Genomic DNA, 24134 nt, shown 5'->3' with positions numbered 1-24134 from the left:
GTTTTCCATGTCGTCTTAATCAAACACACCTGATTCATATCATCAGCTCATTAGTCGAGACTCCCAAGACCTGAAATGGGTGTGTCAGACAAAGGAGACGCAAATTGTGCAGTGCTGGGGAGGCTCCAGGAATGTGTTTGGGAACCCTTGGTTTAGGCCTAGTATTCTTCTCAGTATATATTTAAGTAATTAATTTAATAAACATGCGATTATTGAACTAATGGCTTAAATGAACAACTAATAGTCGAATAGAAAAAAAAAAAGTCAGGGGCAGCCCTAAAACTTTCCTTTTGAAATCCTCATTTCCAAGGCCCTATATAGTTGAGTCCCATAGTTATGGGAATCTCAAATCAGCTCCATGTTCAAATTTTGATTTTTTTTTAAATTGAATTTTACCCATTTTCGGTGATTAAAAAACCCCAAATGTGGTTCACTTTGCACACAGCTGATACATATTACATTTAAAGAGGAATGTCTGAAAAATAATGTTTAAAACTGAAATGTATCTTGTTCCCTCTATCAAAAGAATTGCATAAAACAACTCTCTGAGTACCAAAAATCAGTTGAGCACATTAACTTGCTCTCAGAAGTTTGTTTATAAGAATCTATATTTGAATCTGTTTTAGGGATGTTTGGAAGATAACATTTTGTTCATTTTAACAGCTTCTGAAGCTACCAAGAGTTCAAATATGCAGTATCGTAACTACATGTTACCTCATTGACATCCCTATATCCATGAGATTGAATTATATAGGGCCTTGTGAAGATTCCAAAAATGAAGATTTCAAAAGAAAATTTTCACAAAAACAAGAATCTAAAATGACATTAAGAAATCTTTAAGACTTCTTGAATTAAAGACATGTAAACTTCAGAAAAATGTTTGTTTTGAGCACTCAGAGAGATGTTGTATTCGACGAGCCAGCAGTGCAGAAACCCACCGAAAAAACTATGCTGACCAACACTCAAAAATGGCCCGGCGTTGCCTGACGGCCAACCATCGGCTTAGTGCGTCCCAGCTTTGAAACGGAATGCACAGATCGAATATACTGATACACATCCAATTTGTTTCCTAACTGTTTACATTCACTTAGAGCATAAATGACTGTGCTTACCTGAATACATGCCAAGCTCTGCATTTTGCTCAAGTTTTGCTCAAGCTCAAACGTCTCAGAGCGCATGCACAGAAAGTTGCCTGGGGAATAGCGCAGCTTTTAATGCACTTTAAATAATTATTTTTTCAATATCAAGCATGTCCAGCTTGATAGTCTACTTCTATCAATTTTTTGCTGAATTGTACGTTAAGTTTGGGCTTTTAGGGAGGAACAAAAACACCACTGAAGGAAAGGAAGGTGCGCAAAAACGGAATGTGGCAAAATAATTGTTTACCTTGATTATCTTTTTATCATACAGGGTGGAAACCAAAATCAAAAAAAAATTTATTAATTGCATTACACTAAATCTCTTATTGTGCTTACATAATAGCTTTTTGTCCTTTTTAGTAACAAACTTTGTAGCACACAGTATCGGATTTGGATCAATTCCATCTGATCGATACCCAATCCAAGTTTTTTTGTTTTGTTTTTTAGTGCTGAGACAGATCAGTTTATAGGATCAGTCATCCCTAGCTATGAATAGTGATATTGCAATGTAAAATGATTAACTATTTTAGTGGCCAGGATTAGCATGTTTGTCACAGTGAGTTAGTGTGTGAAATGTTCATGTCTTTTATGGCGTTACATGTGCCTTTTAAAGATGCATATAATGTGTGGTGTTGTTACAGCTCTGTGTCATGTCTGTGAAGAGCCCCTCAGACTTACTCAATGAAAACACGTACATACCCCCTTCACTGACCCTTGACCTCTGCTTATCCTATGAAAGAAAGTTAGGCCTGAAAGATACTCCTGGGTCAACCTCTTTCTCTCCAAAGAGTCGACACAATTACGCCAGTACAACCTCCATCCAGCTCCTCAAAGGCATTATGGGAGGACTAGATGATGATGCATCCCTCCAGCACCAGGAAGATGAATGGAGCAGAAATCAGGAAAATGAACATGGTCTTCCATTCTCTGAGAGCAACACCAAGTGGATGAAAGAAGATCAGAACCAAATATGCAAGTTAGCAGAGCAGCAGCAGCAAGACCAGAATCTCAATCTGGTTGAAAACAAGAATGAATCCACAGATAGAAACCCAAACCAGAACTCACAGCGGCGAAATGAAGAGAAGAACAAGACCCTGAAAGCGCTCTGCTCTGACCTGCATGATTGGGCGGCTGATGAACATCTTCTGATTTACTCTTCTGCCGCCATGATGGAGAATAATCAGGAAAACCAAGAGCAGATGAGAGACAAGGAAGCAGAAAGAGAAGAAGAGGAAAATTTAAATCCCAGTGGATGCGTGAACATAGACAGGTCTGAAATTCAGAAGAAAGGAGGCGAAAGTGGCAGCAGAAATGCTTGTTTGCTGTTTGGCAAGAATGCCGTTACCAGTGACGAGGACTCCAGCTGCATGTCGCTGTCACAGGGAAGCACTACAAGCAGCACCCCCGATGAAGAGCCAGGTAGGTCACATAGAAAGGCAGGTGATCACCGAGAAAATTCTCAAGTATCCATTTCGGGTGATCTGTAGTCAGATTAAACTGTGTTGTTCTCTAAACCTCAGTATTAGTTGTGTAACCAGATTAATCATATCTTGCTGACTTTTGTGCTGTTGTTCCTGTAAAATAAAAGGTAACTACTTCTGTCAGTACACATGCTTTGCTGCCTGTTACTTATAGTGATTTTTTTTTATGTCGATAAAAATACCTAGCTCTCAAGTGTTAGGCTATTGTTATAGGAACTGTTGTTATCAATTAAGTTTTAGTCAGTGTTTTTCCCTTTTACCTGAGTAAAGGGTATAACCAATTATATCGTGGCAAACGTGTATACACTGCGTTCCAAATTATTATGCAATTGACATATCAGTAAGATTTCAGTACAAAAAACATTCAGATTTTAGTTTTTCTAAGAAAATGTTTGTTTGTTTATTTATCCATGTCTTTTTAGATAACTGGGATCAATCTCAGACAAAATAATTTGCCAGATCTATGGAAACCCTACTTAGAGGTTGTTCCACATTATTAAGCAAGTCACAGTTCTCATGCCATATGGAGAGGAAGAAAGATCTTTCTGAAGATGAAAAGCATGAAATGGTGCAATGTTGTGCAAAAGGCATGAAAACAACAAATATTGTGTTAAACTGAAGGGAGATTATCAAATTATCATAAGATTTGTGAGTGATTTAGAGCACAGCAGAACTCGGTCAGATAAAGGCTTATTAATGAAAGTTCCTGTCAAAAAAAAAAAAAAAAAACTGTATTAAAAGGGCAGCTATAAAAAAGCCAGTGTTGAGCAGAAAACAGGTATTTGAAGCTGCTGGTGTCTCTGGAGTCTCAAGAAGCTCTCCATGCAGGCTGGCAGTGCATAAAGATGCATTTTAGACACCACTAATCAAACCTCACAGATAAACATTTACAGTGGGTGTAGAAATACATTTTCAAACAGTTTTATTGCTGTGGTGTTTTTTTTGCAGCATGGGATAGTGCATAGTGCATTGTACAATAGTGCATTGTACTATGCACTATCCTCCTTTTTATACCATAGCTGAAAATGGCCAGTTATGAACTCCACATATCTTGCAAAAGTCATTTTAATACCCTCAGAGACCCTAAAGGGACCTTCCATCTCACTTCCCAATATTCCAGCCCAAATCATCACCCACCAGCTCCTTGCTGACGTCACAGTCTTGTTGGAACGTGGTGGCCATTCACCAACCATCCAGAAATCCATCCATTTAGACCATCCATTGTAGTACGGCATTATTCAGTGAATAAAACTATTTAAAAATGAGTCTTCATGTATTTCTACATCCACTGTTAATGTTTCTCTTAGTGAGTTTTGGTTTGGAGTGGCTGAAATGCGTCTTTACGCACAACTGCCAGCCTGCATGGAGAGCTTCTTGAGACTCCAGAGACACCAGCAGCTTCAAATACCTGTTTGCTGCTCAACACTGGCTTTTTTATAGCTGCCCTTTTAATACAATTAATTTTTTTGACAGGAACTTTAATTAATAAGCCTTTATCTGACCGAGTTCTGCTGTGCTCTAAATCACTCACAAATCTTATGATAATTCAATAATCATCATTCAGTTTCACACAATATTAGTTGTTTTCATGCCTTTTGCACAACATTGCACCATTTCATGCTTTTCATCTTCAGAAAGATCTTTCTTCCTCATATTGCATGAGAACTGTGACTTGATTATATGAATTTAATCTAGGAAATTGACTTAAATAACAATGAACATTCTGCTCGAAACATCATATCTACTAAAAACAGGCTCATCTTGTGTAAAAAAAAAAAAAAAAAAAAAAAAAAACTTTAATTAAGTGTTTAGTCCATAAAAACCATATATTATAAACTGGTTTTGGTGAGAAAGCTAATGATAACTTGAAATTCACATTTGTGACGCATAATACTGCTATCTGCTTTACCTCACCACTTGTGATCGGATCACTCGAAATGTTAATACCAGGTGTAAACAGGCCCAAAGAGAACATGTTTCATTGTTGGTTATAGAGTCCTATTGGGATGGCAGTGCATTTGAAACAGACACGGACCTGCCTGCTGGTTGGATGCGAGTGCAGGACACATCAGGCACCTACTACTGGCACATTCCCACAGGTACCACACAGTGGGAACCACCTGGGCCCCTGGAGGAGAGACCAGCCAGTGCATCGCCTGTGCTCACACCAGCTGACGAGCCACAGGTGCACGCATGTCATCATATACATGTCTACAAAAATATTTTCTTTCTTATTGAAATTGTTTGCAGTTATTAATAATAAGTATTATTATAACCCATGTGAATGCTAAAGTCTTTGTACATGTCTATAAACATGAACACATTGAAATTAGATTACATGGAGCAGTGTTTCACAACCAAACACATTCAGTGTTGAAGAACTCTGGCAGGTAGGTTCATAATGGAGTCACAGACATACAAACACCTCATTCTTTTTTTTCTTTTTTTAAGTTCATATAATGCTTTTTTTATTGCTCAGAAGGAGGATGTAGCTTCTGATGAAAGTCTGAAGGAGTTTGAGGGAGCAACTCTACGCTACGCCTCCATCAATCTGAGGTACAAAATCGATCAAACATCACTGACTTGACGACTGAGCATGACACAGTATTACTCCACAATAACATTTACACTGCATTGCATTTATGCATTTCGTAGACGCTTATCTAAAGCCACTCACGTTAAGACTACTGAAGGGGGTGCCCAATCCTGTTCCTAAAGAAAGTTCAGCTTCAACCCTGATCAAACGCACCTGAACCAGCAAAATAACACACTATATTGCCAATAGTTTTGGGATGTCTGCCTTTACACGCACATGAACATTCTTAATGACATCCCATTCTTAATAGGGTTTAATATGGAGTTGGCCCACCCTTTGCAGCTATAACAGCTTCAACTCTTCTGGGAAGGCTTTTCACAAGGTTTAGGAGTGTGTTTATGGGAATTTTTGACCATTCTTCTAGAAAAGTATTTGTGAGGGCAGGCACTGATGTTGGTTGAGAAGGCCTGGCTAGCAGTCTTCACTCTAATTCATCCCAAAGGTGTTCTATTGGGTAAAGGTCAGGACTCTGTGCAGGACTGTCAAGTTCCTCCACACCAAACTCAACTCACTCATGCATGTCTTTATGGACCTTGCATTGTGCACTGGTGCGCAGTCATGTTGGAACAGGAATAGTCCATCCTCAAACTTTTCCCACAAATTTGGGAGCATGAAATTGTCCAAAATCTCTTGATATGCTGAAGCATTAAGAGTTCCTTTCACTGAAACTAAGGGGTCAAGCCCAACTCCTGAAAGACAACCCCACACCATAACCTCAGCATGCGCTGATGCCGCTCTGTGATTTTTATTTTTTATTTTTATTTATTTATTTATTTATTTTTACATGGCCTTCCACTTTGTGACTGAGTTGCTGTTGTTCCCAATTGCTTCCACTTTGTTATAATACCACTAACAGTTGACCATGGAATATTTAGTAGTGAGGAAATTTCACAAATGGACTTATTGCACAGGCGGCAACCAATCACGGTACCATGCTTGAATTCACTGAGCTCCTGAGAGTGACCCATTCTTGCTCAAATGTTTGTAGAACCAAGTTTGTAGGAGTAGGGTTGGTACTGAACTGTGCAGGAAGAGAACAGGATTGGGCACCTCTGCTCTACTGTTTGAGTTACAGGAGCATTGACCCTTCTCTGTGTCATCTTGTTGTGTGCAGTTTTTCTCAGTCTGAGGAGGAAGAGGAACAGACTTATGTTAGCAGTATTGAGAGGGCGAAGGTAAACACAAATGACTGATCACATACACATCATCAAGATGTTTTTCTCCATGTTTGTTTTCTTCATGTTTTTTTGTTTGTTTGTTTGTTTTTGTGTGTGTGTGTGTGTGTGTGTGTGTGTGTTTTGCAGTGCTTTGCAGTGCGTTCTCTGGGCTGGGTGGAGATATCAGAGGAGGAAATGGCTCCTGGCAGGAGTAGTGTTGCCGTTAATAACTGTATTCGACAACTGTCCTACCAGAAACACAATCTAGATGACACAGCTGGCATCTGGGGCGAGGTATGTGCATATGTGTGGAAATCATTAGAATTTGAAAGAATGAATGGGTAAAAGAGACATTGGCTATGTTTGATAGCAGTTAGGCATGTGACTGTATCAACATTTCATATCACAATAATTGCTGAAGGTTTTGTCAAGTATACAGTATTATCAGTATTGAATTAAGTTACCAAACTTAAGTGTTGTCTTCATATGTTTATTAATGTTTTGTTCTTATAACAAAAAAAGAACTGACCATTTATTTGTAAATATATTTATTTATATAACTATTGTTAGGGGCTAAGTGCATGAAAAAATGTAAACATTGTTTAATACAATGTTTCCCCAAAACCTTTAATTTAATCCCCCCAAAATAGACTTTAGTCATAATTAATGTTTTAAGATTTGTCTAATTCTAATGCTCTTTAACGTGATATGTTGTTTGTATTTTGCATTCTTGCAGTTCTGCTATAAAATAAGGTGATCAGACTCTGAAGTACTGGGCATACACATAGAGTATAGCTTGCATGCTCCCTTTTAAATCACAAAATATGGGCACAGCAATTGATACAGGCTGCAACAGATGTTTTTTTTTATGCTACTATTTTTATGCTACTGCTTTTCAAACTCGGAAGTGTGATAAAGGCCTATATGATAGTATGCCATTGTTTGTGTTTATGTTGGTTTGTAGGGGAAAGAAATGCTGCTGGTGCTGGAGAATGAGACTCTGAATCTGATCGAGCCTCATGGGCGTACGGTGCTCCACTCTCAGCCAATCGTCAGCATCCGTGTGTGGGGAGTGGGACGCGATGATGGCAGGTGAGTCTGTAAGCAACTCAGTGAGTTGCCGGCATTAGAGATAATTGATCTTTAACCTTTCTTTTGCCTCGTTTTTAACTTCTGTAGAAACAACAATACTCTTTACTGAAGCTTTTTTAATATATAATTAATATGATGCTGAATTACTATGTTATTGTGTTTTTATTGTCTGTCCTGCTGCATCCTGGATCCCAGGGAGAGGTAGTGTGCTGTGTATTGTATTTTAATTGTTTGTTTGTTTGTTTTTTTGCATTGTGTGCTTGCTTTCTTCTGTGTGACGCAAAAGAACAATTTTGGAACAATTTTAAGCCATTCTTTTACATTCAACTACTGTTCATACATTGATGCCACAGCTGTCAAGCTTCTAAAAAAAAAACAAAAAAGTATTATGCCCTATGTCAAGGGTTTTCAAACTGTGGGTCGCAGAGTGGGAAAAGTGCAATGTCACTTGGCTGCAGCTAAATGTTTCAGTGAATGACACACACACTCACATTCACAAACAGTTTAGTCTAGGGCTACATGATAAACCGACATTAAATGTAAATCCTGATATTGCTTAGTGTGATTTTCGAAATCACAAAGGCTGCAATTTAAGTATTATATAAATATATCCACTGCATGTTTCAAGGTGAGCGCTGTTGTCTTTCAGAGACATAGTCGTAAGAGTGCGTTGTTTGCTTTCCCTCACGCATATTTGGCTACCTACCAACACGCACGGAAAATATGTCTGTAAAAAGCATTTCACATGTACACACGGAACGAGTATTAGAGTGTTTTCTGCGCTGAACACTGCAATGAGTTTAACACTCGGTGTATACAGTTCATATCCAGTTCATATCCAGACCGGAGCAAGCGCGTTTCAAGTTTTTGTGGACATATTTCATGTACTTTTTAACGTCTGTAAATTTAAGAAATTAAAATGTAAATATTTGTATTGAAATTTTACAGTTGTACTATAAAATAACATTTTTATTAAATACTTACGATTTCTGTCCTATCAAACTTTTGATTAGGATTAAGCTTACAGTACACCTCCCCCCACCATCTCAAATTTTTGGTGGGTCTTGAGATAGATTATACTTGTCTAGGAGTGTCCTGTAAGTGTCCTGTAATGGAAAAGTTTGGGAACCCCTTCACTATATTCTAAGTCCCAGTCATGTGATAACCTTGTGTGTGGAACAGACCCAAATTTAAGTATTCACTCTTCACTATCTTAATCTTCCCTACTCGTTCAGCTCTCAAATCTTTTTTTCCCCCCATTCAGCATGTCTGGAGGCATCTGCATGAAATTTGAGAGCATCAGAAAACTTAAGACTTGGAATATAGAGCATGAGTCATTTGTACTGTGATGATGCATTTATGCTGCTTTTTGTCAATTTTGGAACTTGGAAATTGTGATGACTACAAACTGCTGTTGTCTGGAAAAGAGCTGTGTAAAGATTCTTCACCTTTTCCATCTTTCCAATGTTTCCAAGTCTTTTCTGTTGGCTATGGATGAGAATCAATAATCATTTTTAGAGATTAGTCATGCTATATAACACTGGTATTCAAATGTCAGATTGCGGACATAATTATTCCATTTTACCGTTTCTACAGATTAAAGTCAGCTGTGCATCAAAAAAGGAGCGGTTCACAACACAAGTGCTCAGGGTCGTTTACTGTAATGATCTTTTGGCATTTCATCCTCTAATATTGTCATATAAAGCCAAACATGCTTTCATTCAAGCTCTTTTCGCTCCATGCATGTTGCTTTTTTTCCGATAAAGATGTAAAGCGCCGCATTAAGAACTGCAGATGATGTGGTTATTTTAACAACAGCAGAAACATGGTGAGCAGAAAAATACATCGTCAAAGTTAGTCAGTATACTTTTGCTAAAACACTGCAGAAAACAAGAATGCAGCAACCATACAATTCTTATTTTTATTTGTCATACAGATGACAAGAATTGGAGATAGAGATGGAAAAGAATTTATTGAAGGTAGTAGTGAAGCACAGTTCTTCAGCATCGATGTCAGTGTCTCAGCCTTCAAAATATCTTAACCCAATGTTCTGTCTGTGGGACAGAACTTTATACATAAAAGACAAAAGGGCTACAAACAATAGAACACTGTTAGGACCTCCCACAGGAGATCGATCTACCCTGCAATCTACTTTGAGCAATTCTTTGTCATTCACACCCATCAGTTTCTGTGAGCCATACGTCTGTATGGGCCATTTGGTTCACATCTTTACAAACACAGACAGAGTTGATTACATCTGAGGCACAGTCACAATGTAAAAGCATCTAACTAAAGATAATGAAAATACACATAATCTTTCAATCCCCCCTTTGATCATTTTTGATCATAAAACAAACTTTCATAACTTATGTATACAGTATGGTGTATACAGGTTCCATTATTTAAGATAATGAAAGAATATGTGTTCATGGTGAAGTCTGCATCCTCCTGAATGCTTGAGTCCTTTCTTATTTGACATTGTGGTCTTGAGGAAGTGTTTTCTGTGGACGTTCAGGCATATTCAGCTAGGTGGTCACTGCAGTGCGGTCTAGGTGTTGGATGTTTTTGGTCATCCTCTGGAGTGCTGGAACACCTGCAATCACACAAAAGAGAAAAGGGAAACGTATCTTAGCAAGGAAAATATTTTAATCAAATAACTCCTAATTGCTCCTAAAACTGTCCCTATTTAATATTGGCAGGACAGTACTGTTTATCAGTGGCTATATGTTTATGTCTTCCTCCTCAGGCGACAAGCTAGAGCCTAAAAACCCTAGTCCCGCCATTTCTGGACTCTGATAAACACTACTGCCATATATCCCTCGTCTCTAGGTAGACGTTTCAAATTCCACTGGCTCACGCCGATCCACTTTTCTTTTCTTTGCACCTTAACTCCTTCAACTATCAAGAGATCCTGACGTGGGCTTTTCCACCTGGATTCTCACAGTGACCTGAGATTTTTTAATTATTATACCATGGCCCCCCCTCTGTAGGTGTCAAAACTTTACCCTTGGCATTGTGTACTGCCAGGCTGAGTCAGTTTGGACAAGGCTGTCAGATGTCAGATTTTCATTGGGCATGGGCCGGCCTGTGACATGTTCAAAGAAGCATAGTCCTGTTTTCCTGTGGTCATTCTCACTGCATTGGGTTATCTTCATGCAGTTCAACTCCATTTTCCATCAGTGATGTTTTTTCTTCTTTGTGCACTTCATTCTGCATCTGTTTACTGTGTGGTTGTCTGTCTTGCTCAAGTTGTCTTAATGCCTCTTTATGTGCACTTCTCTCCTTTACGGCTTGTTTAGCAGCACTGTCTACTAGGACATCATCTTTGGCTTCAGTTGTTGAGACTTCTGTGTATGCTTTCACCTTTAGGATGGAGTCTTCATTTGTCATTTTTGTGTGTATATATATATATATATATATATATAATATATAAAGCAATATCACACGAGTAGCCGTGTGATATGGCTGTGTATCAGCACGCTGTGATTCGTCCGTAGGCACGAGGCCGCAGGTAATCACTGCGTGCTGATATACAGCCATAAAACGCAGTTCCTGGACATATTTATATAAAATGATATTTATTGAACAACATATAAGCACAATTGTACAGTTCAGTCAAACATAAAGCACTAGTTATTAAAAAAAAAAATAGGTCACCATTTACGCTGGTATGTGGGTTTTACAAATATTTAATGAATGAAAAGGATTTTAAAGAGCGTGTGACAAAACCTCCTAACTCCATTGGATCCTCAAACTGTCAATCAAGCCTCATTAATCCGCCTCACCTCTGAATGAAGTGCGCACGCAGTTTGGACATCTCCTCTGTGCAATGCAAAGGTAAATAAAAATCTGATGTTTGAAAAAAAAAAAAAAAAAAAAAAAAAAAGTAAAGCGTTTTCTTTACTCAAAAAAAAATATGTTTATAAAGTTTAATGTTCTACGTATTTGAAGCGGAGAAGAGTCTGATATGTCCCGTCTAGTTGTAGCCAATGTGCTATATAAGGATGTAACGTAACGTTTATTATTATCAAATTTAATATAGCACAATTCGACTTGCTCTAATAGATATAAAATAATAGATTAATAAGACCAATGATTGCCCGTTCTATGTACTCAAATTGAATTATGTCTCATGTTTAACCATTATAAGAGCCAGCGGCAAATCCCGAGGCACTGGCCGAGATGAAGCTGTTCTCGGCGGTTACAGAAGCTCTGAACGGCCGCTGACGCACTCGAGCTCGCATCTCCGAAAACGTTAAAAAACAAATTGTAAAATAGGCTCTGTTAATAAATATGAGACACATATTTCAGGTCTAAACAACTACATTCTCGCCTAAAAAAACTATTAAAACTACAGTTCGTGGTACAAGAAGTAGTATTTGTAAAAATGACGGTTGATTTGATCTGCCGCCATGACGGTCACTTCAAGCGGAGTGATACAAACGGTGAAAAGGCAGTAGGAGTGCTGTTATCACTGAAATATCGCATGGCTATCAGCCAATCAGATTCGAGAACCAGACAGAACTGTTGTGTGTGTGTGTATATATATATATATTATACACATGGTGTACATCAGCTGTTAGATGAGATGTCACTAGTTGGTGCTGCAGAGAGGTTCTTCAGTTTTCCTGCGGCTCAAAAGCTTTCAGCAGAGTCTGCTTTTGCTTGTCTGTAAACTTGTCCTCATCATCACTTTGATGTGTTAAAATCAACTTGCAATCATGAACCCAGTGTCCTCCTTTGTTGCAGTACCTGCATCTTCCTTGATTTTTTTTTTTTTTTTTTTGCTTTTGGGTATCTCACATATTCACGTTCTTCACGTTGTCCGGTTGAATGACAAGGTTTTGGTTTGCAAAGCTCTGAGATTGACCTCCTGTGTTCTTTCAATCTCTGCATGAATGCTGTTCCAGTGCTGTGCCAGTCATCATACCTGATTTTAAGAGGTTTAGAAATCTCAGGTTTCAGTCAATTTACAAATGCAGTTTTAAGAGGCATGCAAGTATCTTTACTGTGATCTTCGTTGTTGTTCACACCGGCATATTCCAACCAAATTTGTATGAAGTGTTCTTCATACTCAGCAACACTTTCTCCTGTCTTCTGCATGCATGAGGTAAATTTAGCCCAATTAACCTCTGCAGGTTTCAGTTCAAACAAGAATGTTGTTTAAATGTTGAATGTTCGTGCAGCTTCCAATCCAGCCTCAATGTTTGCTTGAGACTCACCAGTCCTTCTTTCAACACTTTGTTCATTTCTTTTGGTCATTGTCCCTTAAGTTCACATTAACAATCATCACTCTGTCTAGTGGGTGTAAATTGTAGATTTTCTGCAAATGCTGAAGAAATTGCCAAGCTTTCTGTGGTTGTTTGTACACATCTGGCAAATCTTTTGACCGTTTGTCAACTTGCTCTGGAGTAGCTGGCTGGTATGTTCTCTGTGAAACATATTTATTAACCACTTTTGTGACAGTTCAACTGACACTGACTGTGACGCAACAGTCTGTATCATTAATATGTATGCCCCCAATATTTGCATATGTCAGCCCATGTTCATGGCATTAGACAAGGCAGAATGTATTAACGTCTGGATCTGTGCAGCTGAATCATCAGACTAGTTAAGCAAGCAAGGACAATAGCATCTAACTCATTCAGAATCAGATGTAAACATCCAAATAAATACTATACTTACACGATCTGATGCATGCATGCAGCATGCATGACAAACATTTTGTAAAGATCCATTTTGAAGGTTATATTAGCTGTGTGAACTTTGTTTATGCAATGTATTATAGAGTTGCGAACTCGGGGGCAGGGAGCGTGAGGATTTAAAGGGGAAGCAGCCTGAATCGGCGCATTTATAATGATGCCCAAAAATAGGCAGTTAAAAAAATGAATAAAAAAATCTATGGGGTATTTTGATCTGAAACTTCACAGACACATTCAGGGGACACCTTAGACTTATATTACATCTTGTGAAAAATCATTGTAGGGCACCTTTAAGTGCTGCATCTTTCCATAAGCCCTTTTAATGTCCGGCAAGGCCCATTGTCCATTCTCTGAGTGCCTAATGTTGTACTTCTGGCAGATGTCACCCTGGCACTTCCTTAGTCCCAGCGTTTTGTCCAAATATTCATTCAGATTTTCCATCATTTGATCAATAGTAACATTTGGAAGTTCTGTTCCATGTCTTTCTGTTGTTGGCCTCAATGCAGGGCCATTACCATTGTTTCGTGCAGACTCAGCCATGGCAAGTACAGGAGATGTGCCTTCAGAAGTGTGAAACAGAAAAAAAGGTGTTAGAGTCGTTAGGTGCTTATTCAGATTTAAATTCTCAGCAATCATTTAGACTGACCATTTCAGATACACGGACAAATCAAATATGTTTCCAAAATACAAAATCGTGTATTATACACTCTACTTGTACTCCTAACAATTTCCTAACAATCCAATGTTAAAAAACAATTTAATGTTATTCTTTTTAGTCTACTAACTCAGCTTAGTTTTCAATACTACATTTAAGACAAAACATTCATTTTCAGGCTAATATTCCTTGTTTCATTTCTGAAAACTTCTGACTGAAAAGACTTGTTCTATTCTTTTTGAGTCCTAGCTCACAAGGCAAAATTTTAAGAGTTTTTTTTCTTAGACAATTTACTTTAGATCTTTCCGTATCTTTCATTGGAAGGCTAACAAACTTATAGTTCCATGGCTTTATGCCATCATCTTCTAACCCATTTATTTCAAAACTAAAATAGTGGCTACAGAATTAGCATCCAGTCAGGAATTTCCAATTCTTGCAACAACATCAGTCCCAAACTATTTGTGGCCCCTTAATCTTATAGTGGCTACTGAATTAGCACCCAGTCAAGAAATTATAATTCTTGCAGCAACATCAGTCCCAAGACATTCTATGGTTTTTGCAATCTCTGGACGAATGGACCAAACTGTTTCTTTAAAGGAGTCATGAACTGCGTTGTTTTATTGTTTTATAATGTTTCCTGGGGTGCACTTTTAATGTTAAAATGCTTTTTACATCCAAAATGGTCATAATTTATAAATAAAAGGCATTTTTCCTACTCTGATTTTAGCCCTCTGGTTTGAACGTTCTGTTTTAAGGGGCGTGTCTGCTGTGTGACTTCAGTGTAAATGCCCACTACTGTGATTGGCTAACATCTTTCCATTTGAAATAGCCAAGTATTACTCTCTCCTTTAGTGTGTTTTAACTATTACAGCTCTCAAGGTTAACTAATCGTGAAAAGTGTTGCATTACATTTAGATCTATGGCATTATATTTAGATAGTGGCATGAAAGCAGTGATCTCATCATTGCAACTCAGTTTCTGTACACTAACAAATGCTTTCATCTTCACTAACAGTTCAAACGCGATATAACTAAAAGATTTGTTAAATAAAATGGGAGTTTTGTGCGTCAGTCACTGATATACTCATGCTGTTTGATTGATAGCTTCAGCACGCGCTGCTCCAAAGATTGCAAAGGGGGCTTTCTTTGACCGCTTTCTTTATATAATTTAATCATCATTGAATAATAGATTTTTATCCTACTAAGAGAAACAACGCAAGTTGACATTTAGACACGGGTTTGATTACTGACACACAGACAAAGAACATCTGACTGTACATGAATCATTACATATCAGATCAGGCATTAGAATTAACACAGTTACTTACATGTTGTTGTGTTACTGTCAAGTCCAGGCACTGCACAATATTTTGTAATCCTCAACGGCATGTTTATTGCTTGGTAGCTCGATCCAGTTTAGCACCACATAGGCCTATATTACGTAGGCTACCTATTCTATTGCATGTCATGCGTGAATCGGTGGGTGGGGCTAAACAGGCAGTGATAAAGTAGGCGTTCCTCTGCAGAGGCGGTGCTTTCTTCCCTTTGACGTCATAGATCCCCAATTTGTAAATCCTGTCGTTTGCTGGGTCTGGTGTCAATTAAAGCTTTTATTGGACTAACAGGAATTTTTCAGCTCTAAAACTTACAGGATATTCTTAAAGTGTGATGACCTCTTTGAAAATTTGATTTCTCAGTTCATCACCCCTTTAACAATTTCTACAGACTAAAAGAGAAAGGACCAAACCATGTACTATATATCTGTGGTTCCTACATTCTCATGAGAACGGACCAAACCTCTTCCGTAAATGATTCCTGCATACTCAAGAGAACAGGGCCAAGCTATAAACCTTATATCTATAGCTCCTACAGTCTCAGGAGAATGAACTAAATGTTCCTACAGACCCACAAGAAAGGCCCAAGCCTAAAATTCTCAACAGCACTATACTGTATGTGACTACACTACAAATTTTTACTGGTCTACATGTTCTTTTTGAAGTAAGTTCTTTAAGAGAGCTGATAAGTTTCACTCACCAAATTAGGATATTTTGAGACAGGATCCAGTTGATTCAAATAAATTGTATCCACAGATGCAGTCTGTTGATCTTCAACATAAAAACTGTAGAATCTCCAAGACTCTTCTGTTCACTCCTTGTTGCATTTGATGAGTTCTCTTCTTGTCAGTCTCTCCTGGCTGGCTCGCCAAATTGTTTGATTATTCTGTGTTTGGCTGAGCAGTCATTTGGGTGGCTCGCCAATGTATTAATTTCTGTAATACATAAAATATGCAAGCTTGACCAGAGTTCTTGTGGGGAGAAGAATTTATTGAAGGTAGTAGTGTAGCACAGTTCTTCAGCATCGATATCAGCATCTCAGCCTCCAAAATATCTTAACCCAATGTTCTGTCTGTGGGACAGAACTTTATACATGAAGACAAAAGGGTTACAAACAATAAAACACTGTTAGGACCTCCCACAGGCGATCGATCTACTCTGAGCAATGCTGTTTCTTTGTCATTCACACCCATCAGTTTCTGTGGGCCATATGTCTGTATGGGCCATTTGGTTCACAACTTTACAAACCCAGAGTTGATTGCATCTGAGGCACAGTCACAATGTAAATAACTAAATTCTAACTAAAGATAATCAAAATACACAATCGTTCAATACGTTTTATTTTTCTTCCATATTTAGCATGATTACTCAGCATATTAAGAGGATTTTATAAAGAACAATGTTATAATTTGGAAGATTATTTAGAGAAGGCAAGGGAAGACAACAAAATCTGAAACTGCTGGTTAACTTATTAGATTATGTAAGTTGTTTTTAGTTGTTTATTATTTTGAGCAAAATATAAAAACTGCCCATACTTTTCTTAAGAGGTAAACACTGCACCACCAGTATGTTTTCTCAGTCCTTCTATGTGCCATACATGTAGGTGTCTAAATGTAAAAATAAATAAATAAATGCATGAAATAGCCTGCTAAAAAATCTGGTCTAACCTTTTATATTTATATCCAGTTGGGAGAAATATTTATTTTAACTGGAACTTTTATTGAATAACTCTGTGCTATAGTATAGCTATAATCGATACCCTGGAGCAGGGGTAGGCAAGTTCGGTCCTAAACCTTCAGCTGCCTATAGCCTTAGTAATCCTGAAGAGCTTGATTAGCTTGTTCAGGTGTGTTTGATTAAGGTTGGAGCTAAACTCAGCAGGACAGTGGCTCTCTGGGACCAAACTTGCCTACCCCTGCCCTGGAGCAAGTGATGACAATTTTTTTCTCATAGGCTTAACAATTTCTTATTTTCCAATATATAAATTAATGAAATGCTGCCTATTCTTCACTTCCAGAAAATAAAATTATTTTGATGTAAAACTGCAGTTGACAGCAGGACTCTAAATGCTTCTCATTATAAATATAGGACCCTATGATTTCCGCAATGCGAAAAATGTGGACAGAATAACGGAATCCAGTCATGGAAACAGTATGACAGAATTTGTCAGTTTATGGATGAATAAATCAAAATTATAGCTGTACGCTTAACCCCTGGGGTCTGAAGGGGGTTATGGGCCCTGGAGATGTCCATTTGACTCTGTAACCGTTTGCATTTGCCCTAGGAGCCATTTAACATTAATGATGACAACCCACACATTGCGAACTGCATGCTTTCAATCTCAATTCGTTATCGATTAGTGAAGGTGGAATAGGCGGAATCGCGCTGAATGACATGGACCAGAAGTGCTCTCTCGCACTCGCTCTCTCTCTTTCGTGCGCACAATCCCAGTTCTCTCAGACAGCGCGTGATCAGTTCTCCTCGCGCTTGAATGGTCAAATGCGCCCACATAGTTGTCAAAATGTCCATCATGTGGAGTATCTCACGTAAATACAGTCGGTTATGGCGGCTTAAGTGGACGTAAACATTTGGGTGAAAACAGGATATGTGTCAGTATCCATGGATTCGGTCTTAAAGGGACCATAGCCTATATTTGTCATTAATGTTAATAAAACAACAAAATGTTATACATAAATGTATACATGGTAAATAAACCTACTGTATCTGAAAAACAAGTTTATTTAATTTTTATCTCTATAGTATTTGTTGTATTGTGTGTAATTTGTTTGTAAATTTCTTTTTATACAACAATTTTATATATATATATATATTGGTAATTATGCCCTTTGAAGGTTATTGGACACTGTGAAATTTTTATTCTTAAAACACAAGCACATAAAAATTGTTACTTTTTTCATTTGTTGGAAATCTCAGAAGCATAGACCAGGAGACTTTGGGATCTCTTGAAGCAGAAGTTACTCTTTATTGAGAAACCCTCTGTGCGACGCTGTGGTCATCCAAAATCTAACTAAGGCAGTGACTTGGTAGTTCATATAAATTCAAGGGGGAGGGATAGATAGAGTAGAGGTGTGGACAATCTAAACAAAGCATGCAAATGCAATACAGGAATCAGCCCATTCTCTACATTTCCCAGCCATGATCTAATAAGGATAAATGTGTCATTCAAATGCATAGGTGCTAATCCAATCAGTCTGACAGTATCACCCATACCTTTACATTATCATAGAGACAAAGACACTGCTGTATCTTAAGCTTGTCCTGCCAAATGGTCAGGATGTAGGATCCGCAGATCTTAAACAGATTCTTAAATTTGTAATCCCACACATTAGAGTAATAATGAAGAAGCTGTCCTACATTCATTAGTCTCACTGTGTTATGCTTGAAAAACTGCATCACCAAAAAAAAAAAAAAAGAGAGAGAGATACAAGAAAAGAGAGAAATTAATAAATCTATAGGCTTGGGTATTGGCGAGTTCTAGAAGAAAGGTATCTGTATTTGTACTCTGTCCTTAAAAAATAGTATTGGTGCATCCCTAAACAGAATATTTGTTTTCGTTTTGAATTAGATCATTTATAAGTTGATGCTTAAATGTTTCTGTTGATATATTTCTCATGTCTGTGTGACAAGCATTCGCTGAGTTTTATTCATTTTTGTTATGCAATCCAGAAAAACATTCACGGAGACCAAGAGGGCAGAATGCGCACCCTGTTTTTTTTATTTTACAAAAGCACAATGTTATTTTAATTGGACACAAATAAAAGTAGACCCTTTACAGTTTCAAATGATGCATTGCATTTATCTGCGATATGACCATAAATTTTAAAGGTGCCCTAGATTCAAAAATTGCATTTACCTCAGCATAGTTAAATAACAAGAGTTCAGTACATGGAAAAGACATACAGTGAGTCTCAAACCTCTTTGTTTCCTCCTTCTTATATAAATCTCATTTGTTTAAACAACCTCCGAAGAACAGGTGAATCTCAACATAACACCGACTGTTACGTAACAGTCGGTGTGTACGCCCCAATATTTGCATAATGCCAGCCCATGTTCAAAGCATCACGAAAGGGATTCCACAAGGGCAGCCAGTTAACGTCTGGAGCTGCACACAGCCGAATCATCAGACTAGGTAAGCAAGAACAACAGCGAAAAATGGCAGATGGAGCAATAATAACTGACATAATCCATGATAGCATGATATTTTTACTGATATTTGTAAATTGTCTTTCTAAATGTTTTGTTAGCATGTTGCTAATGTACTGTTAAATGAGGTTAAAGTTACCATCGTTTCTTACTGTATTCACGGAGACCAGAGCCGTCGCTATTTTCATTTTTTTAAACACTTGCAGTCTGTATAATGCATAAACACAACTTCATTCTTTATAAATCTATCCAACAGTGTAGCATTAGCCGTTAGCCACGGAGGACAGCCTCAAATTCACTCAGAATAAAACTTTAACATCCAAATAAATACTTTACTCACATAATTCGAAGCATGCATACAGCATGCATGACGAACATCTTGTAAAGATCCATTTGAGGGTTATATTAGCTGTGTGAACTTTGTAAATGCACTGTATTATAGTCAAATCAGTGCATTGTTAATGATACCCCAAAATAGGCAGTTAAAAAAATTAATTAAAAAAAATCTAATGGGGTATTTTGAGCTGAAACTTCACAGACACATTCAAGAGACACCTTAGACTTATATTACATCTTGTAAAAAAGCATTCTTGGGCACCTTTTAAGTTTATTTTTCTCCTTGAAAAAAAATCCACCAAATGCACCTGCACGTTTGTCGACCACAGAGGGTTAAATCACGATTATGGTCTAGTGTCTGTGAATATTAAAATGCAAAAAGACTGCTATTTAAATATGAAGTCTGCATGTTCCTGCATGTTGTTCGGTTAATGCGGTTCATTTGAACATATGTAAACGCTGCCTTTAGAAGCCTGGAGCGCACCCAACAAGCGGACCGAGACCACTGAAAAGATGGATGATATATGATGGATGATATCGAATGATATATGAACGCAACACGGACCAAAGACATGTAAACTAACCAAAAACAGGAAAATGAGACCCTAAAATGGACAGAATCCTCACGCATATCATTTTTTTTTTCTTGTCATAGTCACAAGTTTGCCCATGTCAGGCATCAGACGCGTCTCCACGCAGCAGATTGTTTGTGTGTGATGGATGGAATCCCGCCGCTGTTTGACTACTTTACTTTACTCATTTTATAAGCTCTTCATGAGTTCCCAGCTGGCCAAAATACCATCACATGCAGGCTACGCACCGCTACACACACACAATGAGCGCATTTACCACAGCACACAGCATTGTTTTGGATGTTCGTTAAGTTCCGTCTCAAATTAGGCAATACGTCATAAAATCCGACCAATCACATTGTGAATGTATCTCTATGCCTTAAGGTTTGGTATCTTTTGGTTCGGTGGTAAAATTGCCAATCTGAATACTAATCGGACCAGGACTAAATGTTTTTTTTTTTCTTCTTGGGCTGGACCAAATGAAACAAACGAACCAAACTACAAGTGTGAACGCTAAAAGACTGTAGGACCCGGACTGCAAACATGAAGAAGAGAAAACATAGAAAAGGAGACCAAGGCTTACCAATGGCAGAAATAATTTGGAAGGAGGTCTGGAAATTTGAGTATGGAAAAGTATGGAATTTTAAAATGGAAAATGTGTAGGAACCCTGTATACTGCAGCTCTGGAGAAGACAGTGTCATTGTCCAGGTCAGTTCAGTTCTCATACAACAGTGTCAGTGCAGTCAGATCAATAATATTGAATATTTAATGTTATTACTACTACGCAGAGGCACAAGAGTCTGCAGCGCTTCAGCAGCTTATTCCTTGTGGTGTTTGAGAGCCTGTGCCAGCTGTGTGTAATTCTCAATCTTCCTCCGCATCAAGCAGCTTTGGTACCCCCTCCCAAAGATTGGGACCCACGGACACGTCCTAACACATATATTGACTTGAAGTTGACAGCTAAGGTTTTTCTGCAAGGTCTTTGTCAGACATTGTGTTTTCTGAATGTTGTTTTAGGGCTCTGTGTCAAAAATGTCAAAAATCTCATGCACTGCTCAGCGACAAGGATGTTGTTCCAGGTAGTCATGTGTCATGCCATAAGTCTAGATGGGTGCCTGGTCAGTTCCATCAGATCTTGCCAGTGCAGCATTTGAAGTCTCCCTCAAATTACATTTTGAGATGGATTTGGACTCTTACACGATGCAATCACAGTTGTCTCTGGCTGCTTCTATCAAGTTAGTGTCATGTATTGAATATAAAGGTCAACTGCATTCCAAACAGCATAAATTATGTCTTTGTAGAGCATTTAAGGTAAAACAATACTGAACATTGTAAGCACAAAGCGTGTTTCACTGTGTGCAGTGAAGCCCACAATTTCTCTAATAATTAGGGCCCAAGCCAATTAATGGTGCAAGTTATAGGTCCCCTCAACAGGAAGTCGGCTATTATGAGTTGTTTGGAAAATGCATGCTCTAGAATTTGATATACTCCTCCTGGGCAATTAATCCGATCACCACCAAACTCGGTCAGCATGAAATCAAAACATTGAGGATGCTAAATTGCGAACGGATTCTTGAACGGTTTGGCCGTGGCGAGGCAATGAATTTATGGCAAGAAAGTTGAAACAGGAAATGTTATAACGTCAGCATACATTGATTGCCTTTTATGAAACTTCACCTGTGTTCGTTATAGGATACTGATCACATGGATGTGACTATTGTGAGTCAAAGTTATAGCGCCACCAATTGGCAGCAGGAAGTGTCACTTTCAAAATGCTTCACCCTCTTTTTTTTTTTTTTTTTTTTTTTTTTAACCCGTTTTGCTTCAAACTTCATCAGTATAATGTCAATACACAGCAGATATAGACCTGTAAAAAGAATTGTGATATCTCAAACACTGTTGCCATGGCAACGCATCAGACTTTAATTTTAGTTTTGGAAGCTTTTGAGATGCATGCTTCAAATTGCATAAATCTCGATACAAACATCAGATATGTCAACCAGTAGACATGGGCAAAACCATAGAAACAGGTGGGGAGGAGGGCCTCTACAGTGCCATCTTTTGATAAAAGCAGGGGGGTTGTTTAAACTACAATCACCAAACTTGGTACAAATATTCTCATTAAGCCGGACAACTTTCTAATTTACAGTCATTAGCTCCGACCAACAGGAAGTCTTTTGGTTTAAATGTAGATTTTTCACACACACACACACGCACACGCAGACATAGACTTTCTCTCTCTGTCCGACCCCCCTCCCTCCTCCTCTCCCCCTCACTCCTCACACCCGTCTCTGTGAGTGAGTGCGTGAGTGAGTGCATGAGTGAGTGTGTGTGTGTGTGAGAGAGAGTTTTACACCCTTGATCAGTTATTTAACCCTTTTATTGCAGACTCATTGTGCTTCAGAGTTTATTCCCAACCCAACACACACCTGAAGCAGCTAATCAAGCCAGTGTATTTGTAGGCCAACATAATATTATATTATTAGTTTGATAATTAGGTTAATTAAAATATAAAAGCACACTGCAAATGATAACTTCACACTCATTTGAAATTGAACTATGGCACTATTAGTACAGGACTAGTTTTCTAAATGTCGTTTGAGTTACAATTATTATTTTTAAATTATTTGCTAAAGATTTTATTTTAATACATTTAAATTATTAGTAAATTTCACATGATTATAAAAGTGGCTGTTTAAAATAAACTTGCATAAGTGAGCAGAAAAATCTGCCTTACTGTTACCTGACACTGACTTTAAAATTGTCTTTACAGGTTCTGTGATTTGGCTCTATTTATTATTATTTTTTATTTATTTTTCATCTTATACCACACATTGAAATTAAATGAAAGCATGCTTTTGGTGCATAAGATTGGTGCACAAACAACAGCTCAGGGAGGTCAAAAAACATCCGGGGCTTTTTGGGGGCCTTAACATGCTCAATAACTCTTGAAAATTGGCACACACATTGGAATCTGCGGCCATTAGTACGCCGCAGAGGCTGGTACCTGGGCGTGGCAAGGGGGCTCAACAGCGCCCCCTTGGACAAAGTCCGAAAACTTGGTCCATATATTAAACACACTTGCACGTATTAGTATGAAACTCGGTACACATATAGACCTCAATGGGCCGAACAACTTTCATGCTTCAAGTTCTACACCACCCCAACAGGAAGTCAGCTATTATGGGTTGTTTGAAAAACGCATGCTCTGGAATTTGATATACTCCTCCTAGACGATTAATCTGATCACCACCAAACTCGGTCAGCATGAAGTCAAGACACTGATGATGAAAAATTGCCAGCGGATTTTTGATATCTCGAACGATTTGGCCGTGGCGAGGCAACAAATTTATGGCGAGAAAAGGAAAACAGGAAATGTGTTATAATGTCTGCATACATTGATTGATATTTATGAAACCAAAGCGGTGTGTTCGTTATAGGAGTCTGATCACATGGATGTGACTATTGTGAGTCAAAGTTATAGCGCCACCAACTGGCAGCAAGAAGTGTCATTTACAAAATGCTTTGAGATTACCCTTTTATTTTTACCCAGTTTGCTTTAAACTTCATCAGTGTAATGTCAATACACAGCTAGGGCTGGGCGATATATCGAATGCTTTTGTCACGCGCATTTCGTCAGTAAAGCCGGTTCCCTGATTACCGCTAAATCCCCGTCACCTGCTTTCAAATGGAGCGGCATTTAATAGACAGAGCCGTAGTTAACTGATAAGCTACGCAATATCGCGTTCAATATCGATATGAATCGCCACAGCAGAGGTAGACCTGTGACAGGATTTTTGATATTTTAAATATTGTTGCCATGTCAACACGTCAAACTTTTAACTTTTTTTAGGCTCTTAACATGCTTCAAATTGGATAAATCTCAACACACACATCAATATTGTC

The 24134-nt window shown here is 38.1% G+C and overlaps 1 protein-coding gene across 6 annotated transcripts in view; it reads left to right on the top strand.

Moving 5' to 3' along the window:
- apbb1 (amyloid beta (A4) precursor protein-binding, family B, member 1 (Fe65)) overlaps positions 1–24134 on the top strand; it is a 75550-nt gene that overhangs the window by 35846 nt on the left and 15570 nt on the right. For 2 of the 6 annotated variants that reach the window (XM_067398459.1, XM_067398460.1), the window contains exons 2-8: positions 1781–2558; positions 4615–4805; positions 4954–5010; positions 5100–5176; positions 6331–6391; positions 6521–6667; positions 7338–7465. In XM_067398459.1, coding sequence (XP_067254560.1) covers positions 1781–2558; positions 4615–4805; positions 4954–5010; positions 5100–5176; positions 6331–6391; positions 6521–6667; positions 7338–7465 — 1439 coding nt within the window. The remainder of the gene's footprint in view (positions 1–1780; positions 2559–4614; positions 4806–4953; positions 5011–5099; positions 5177–6330; positions 6392–6520; positions 6668–7337; positions 7466–24134) is intronic. The other 4 variants (XM_067398461.1, XM_067398463.1, XM_067398462.1 and 1 more) reach the window with 2 other exon arrangements.

The sequence above is a fragment of the Chanodichthys erythropterus genome, chromosome 10, assembly GCF_024489055.1.
Source record: "Chanodichthys erythropterus isolate Z2021 chromosome 10, ASM2448905v1, whole genome shotgun sequence".
In the NCBI taxonomy this organism is placed as follows: domain Eukaryota; kingdom Metazoa; phylum Chordata; class Actinopteri; order Cypriniformes; family Xenocyprididae; genus Chanodichthys; species Chanodichthys erythropterus.
This window is presented reverse-complemented; position numbering and strand designations above follow the sequence as displayed.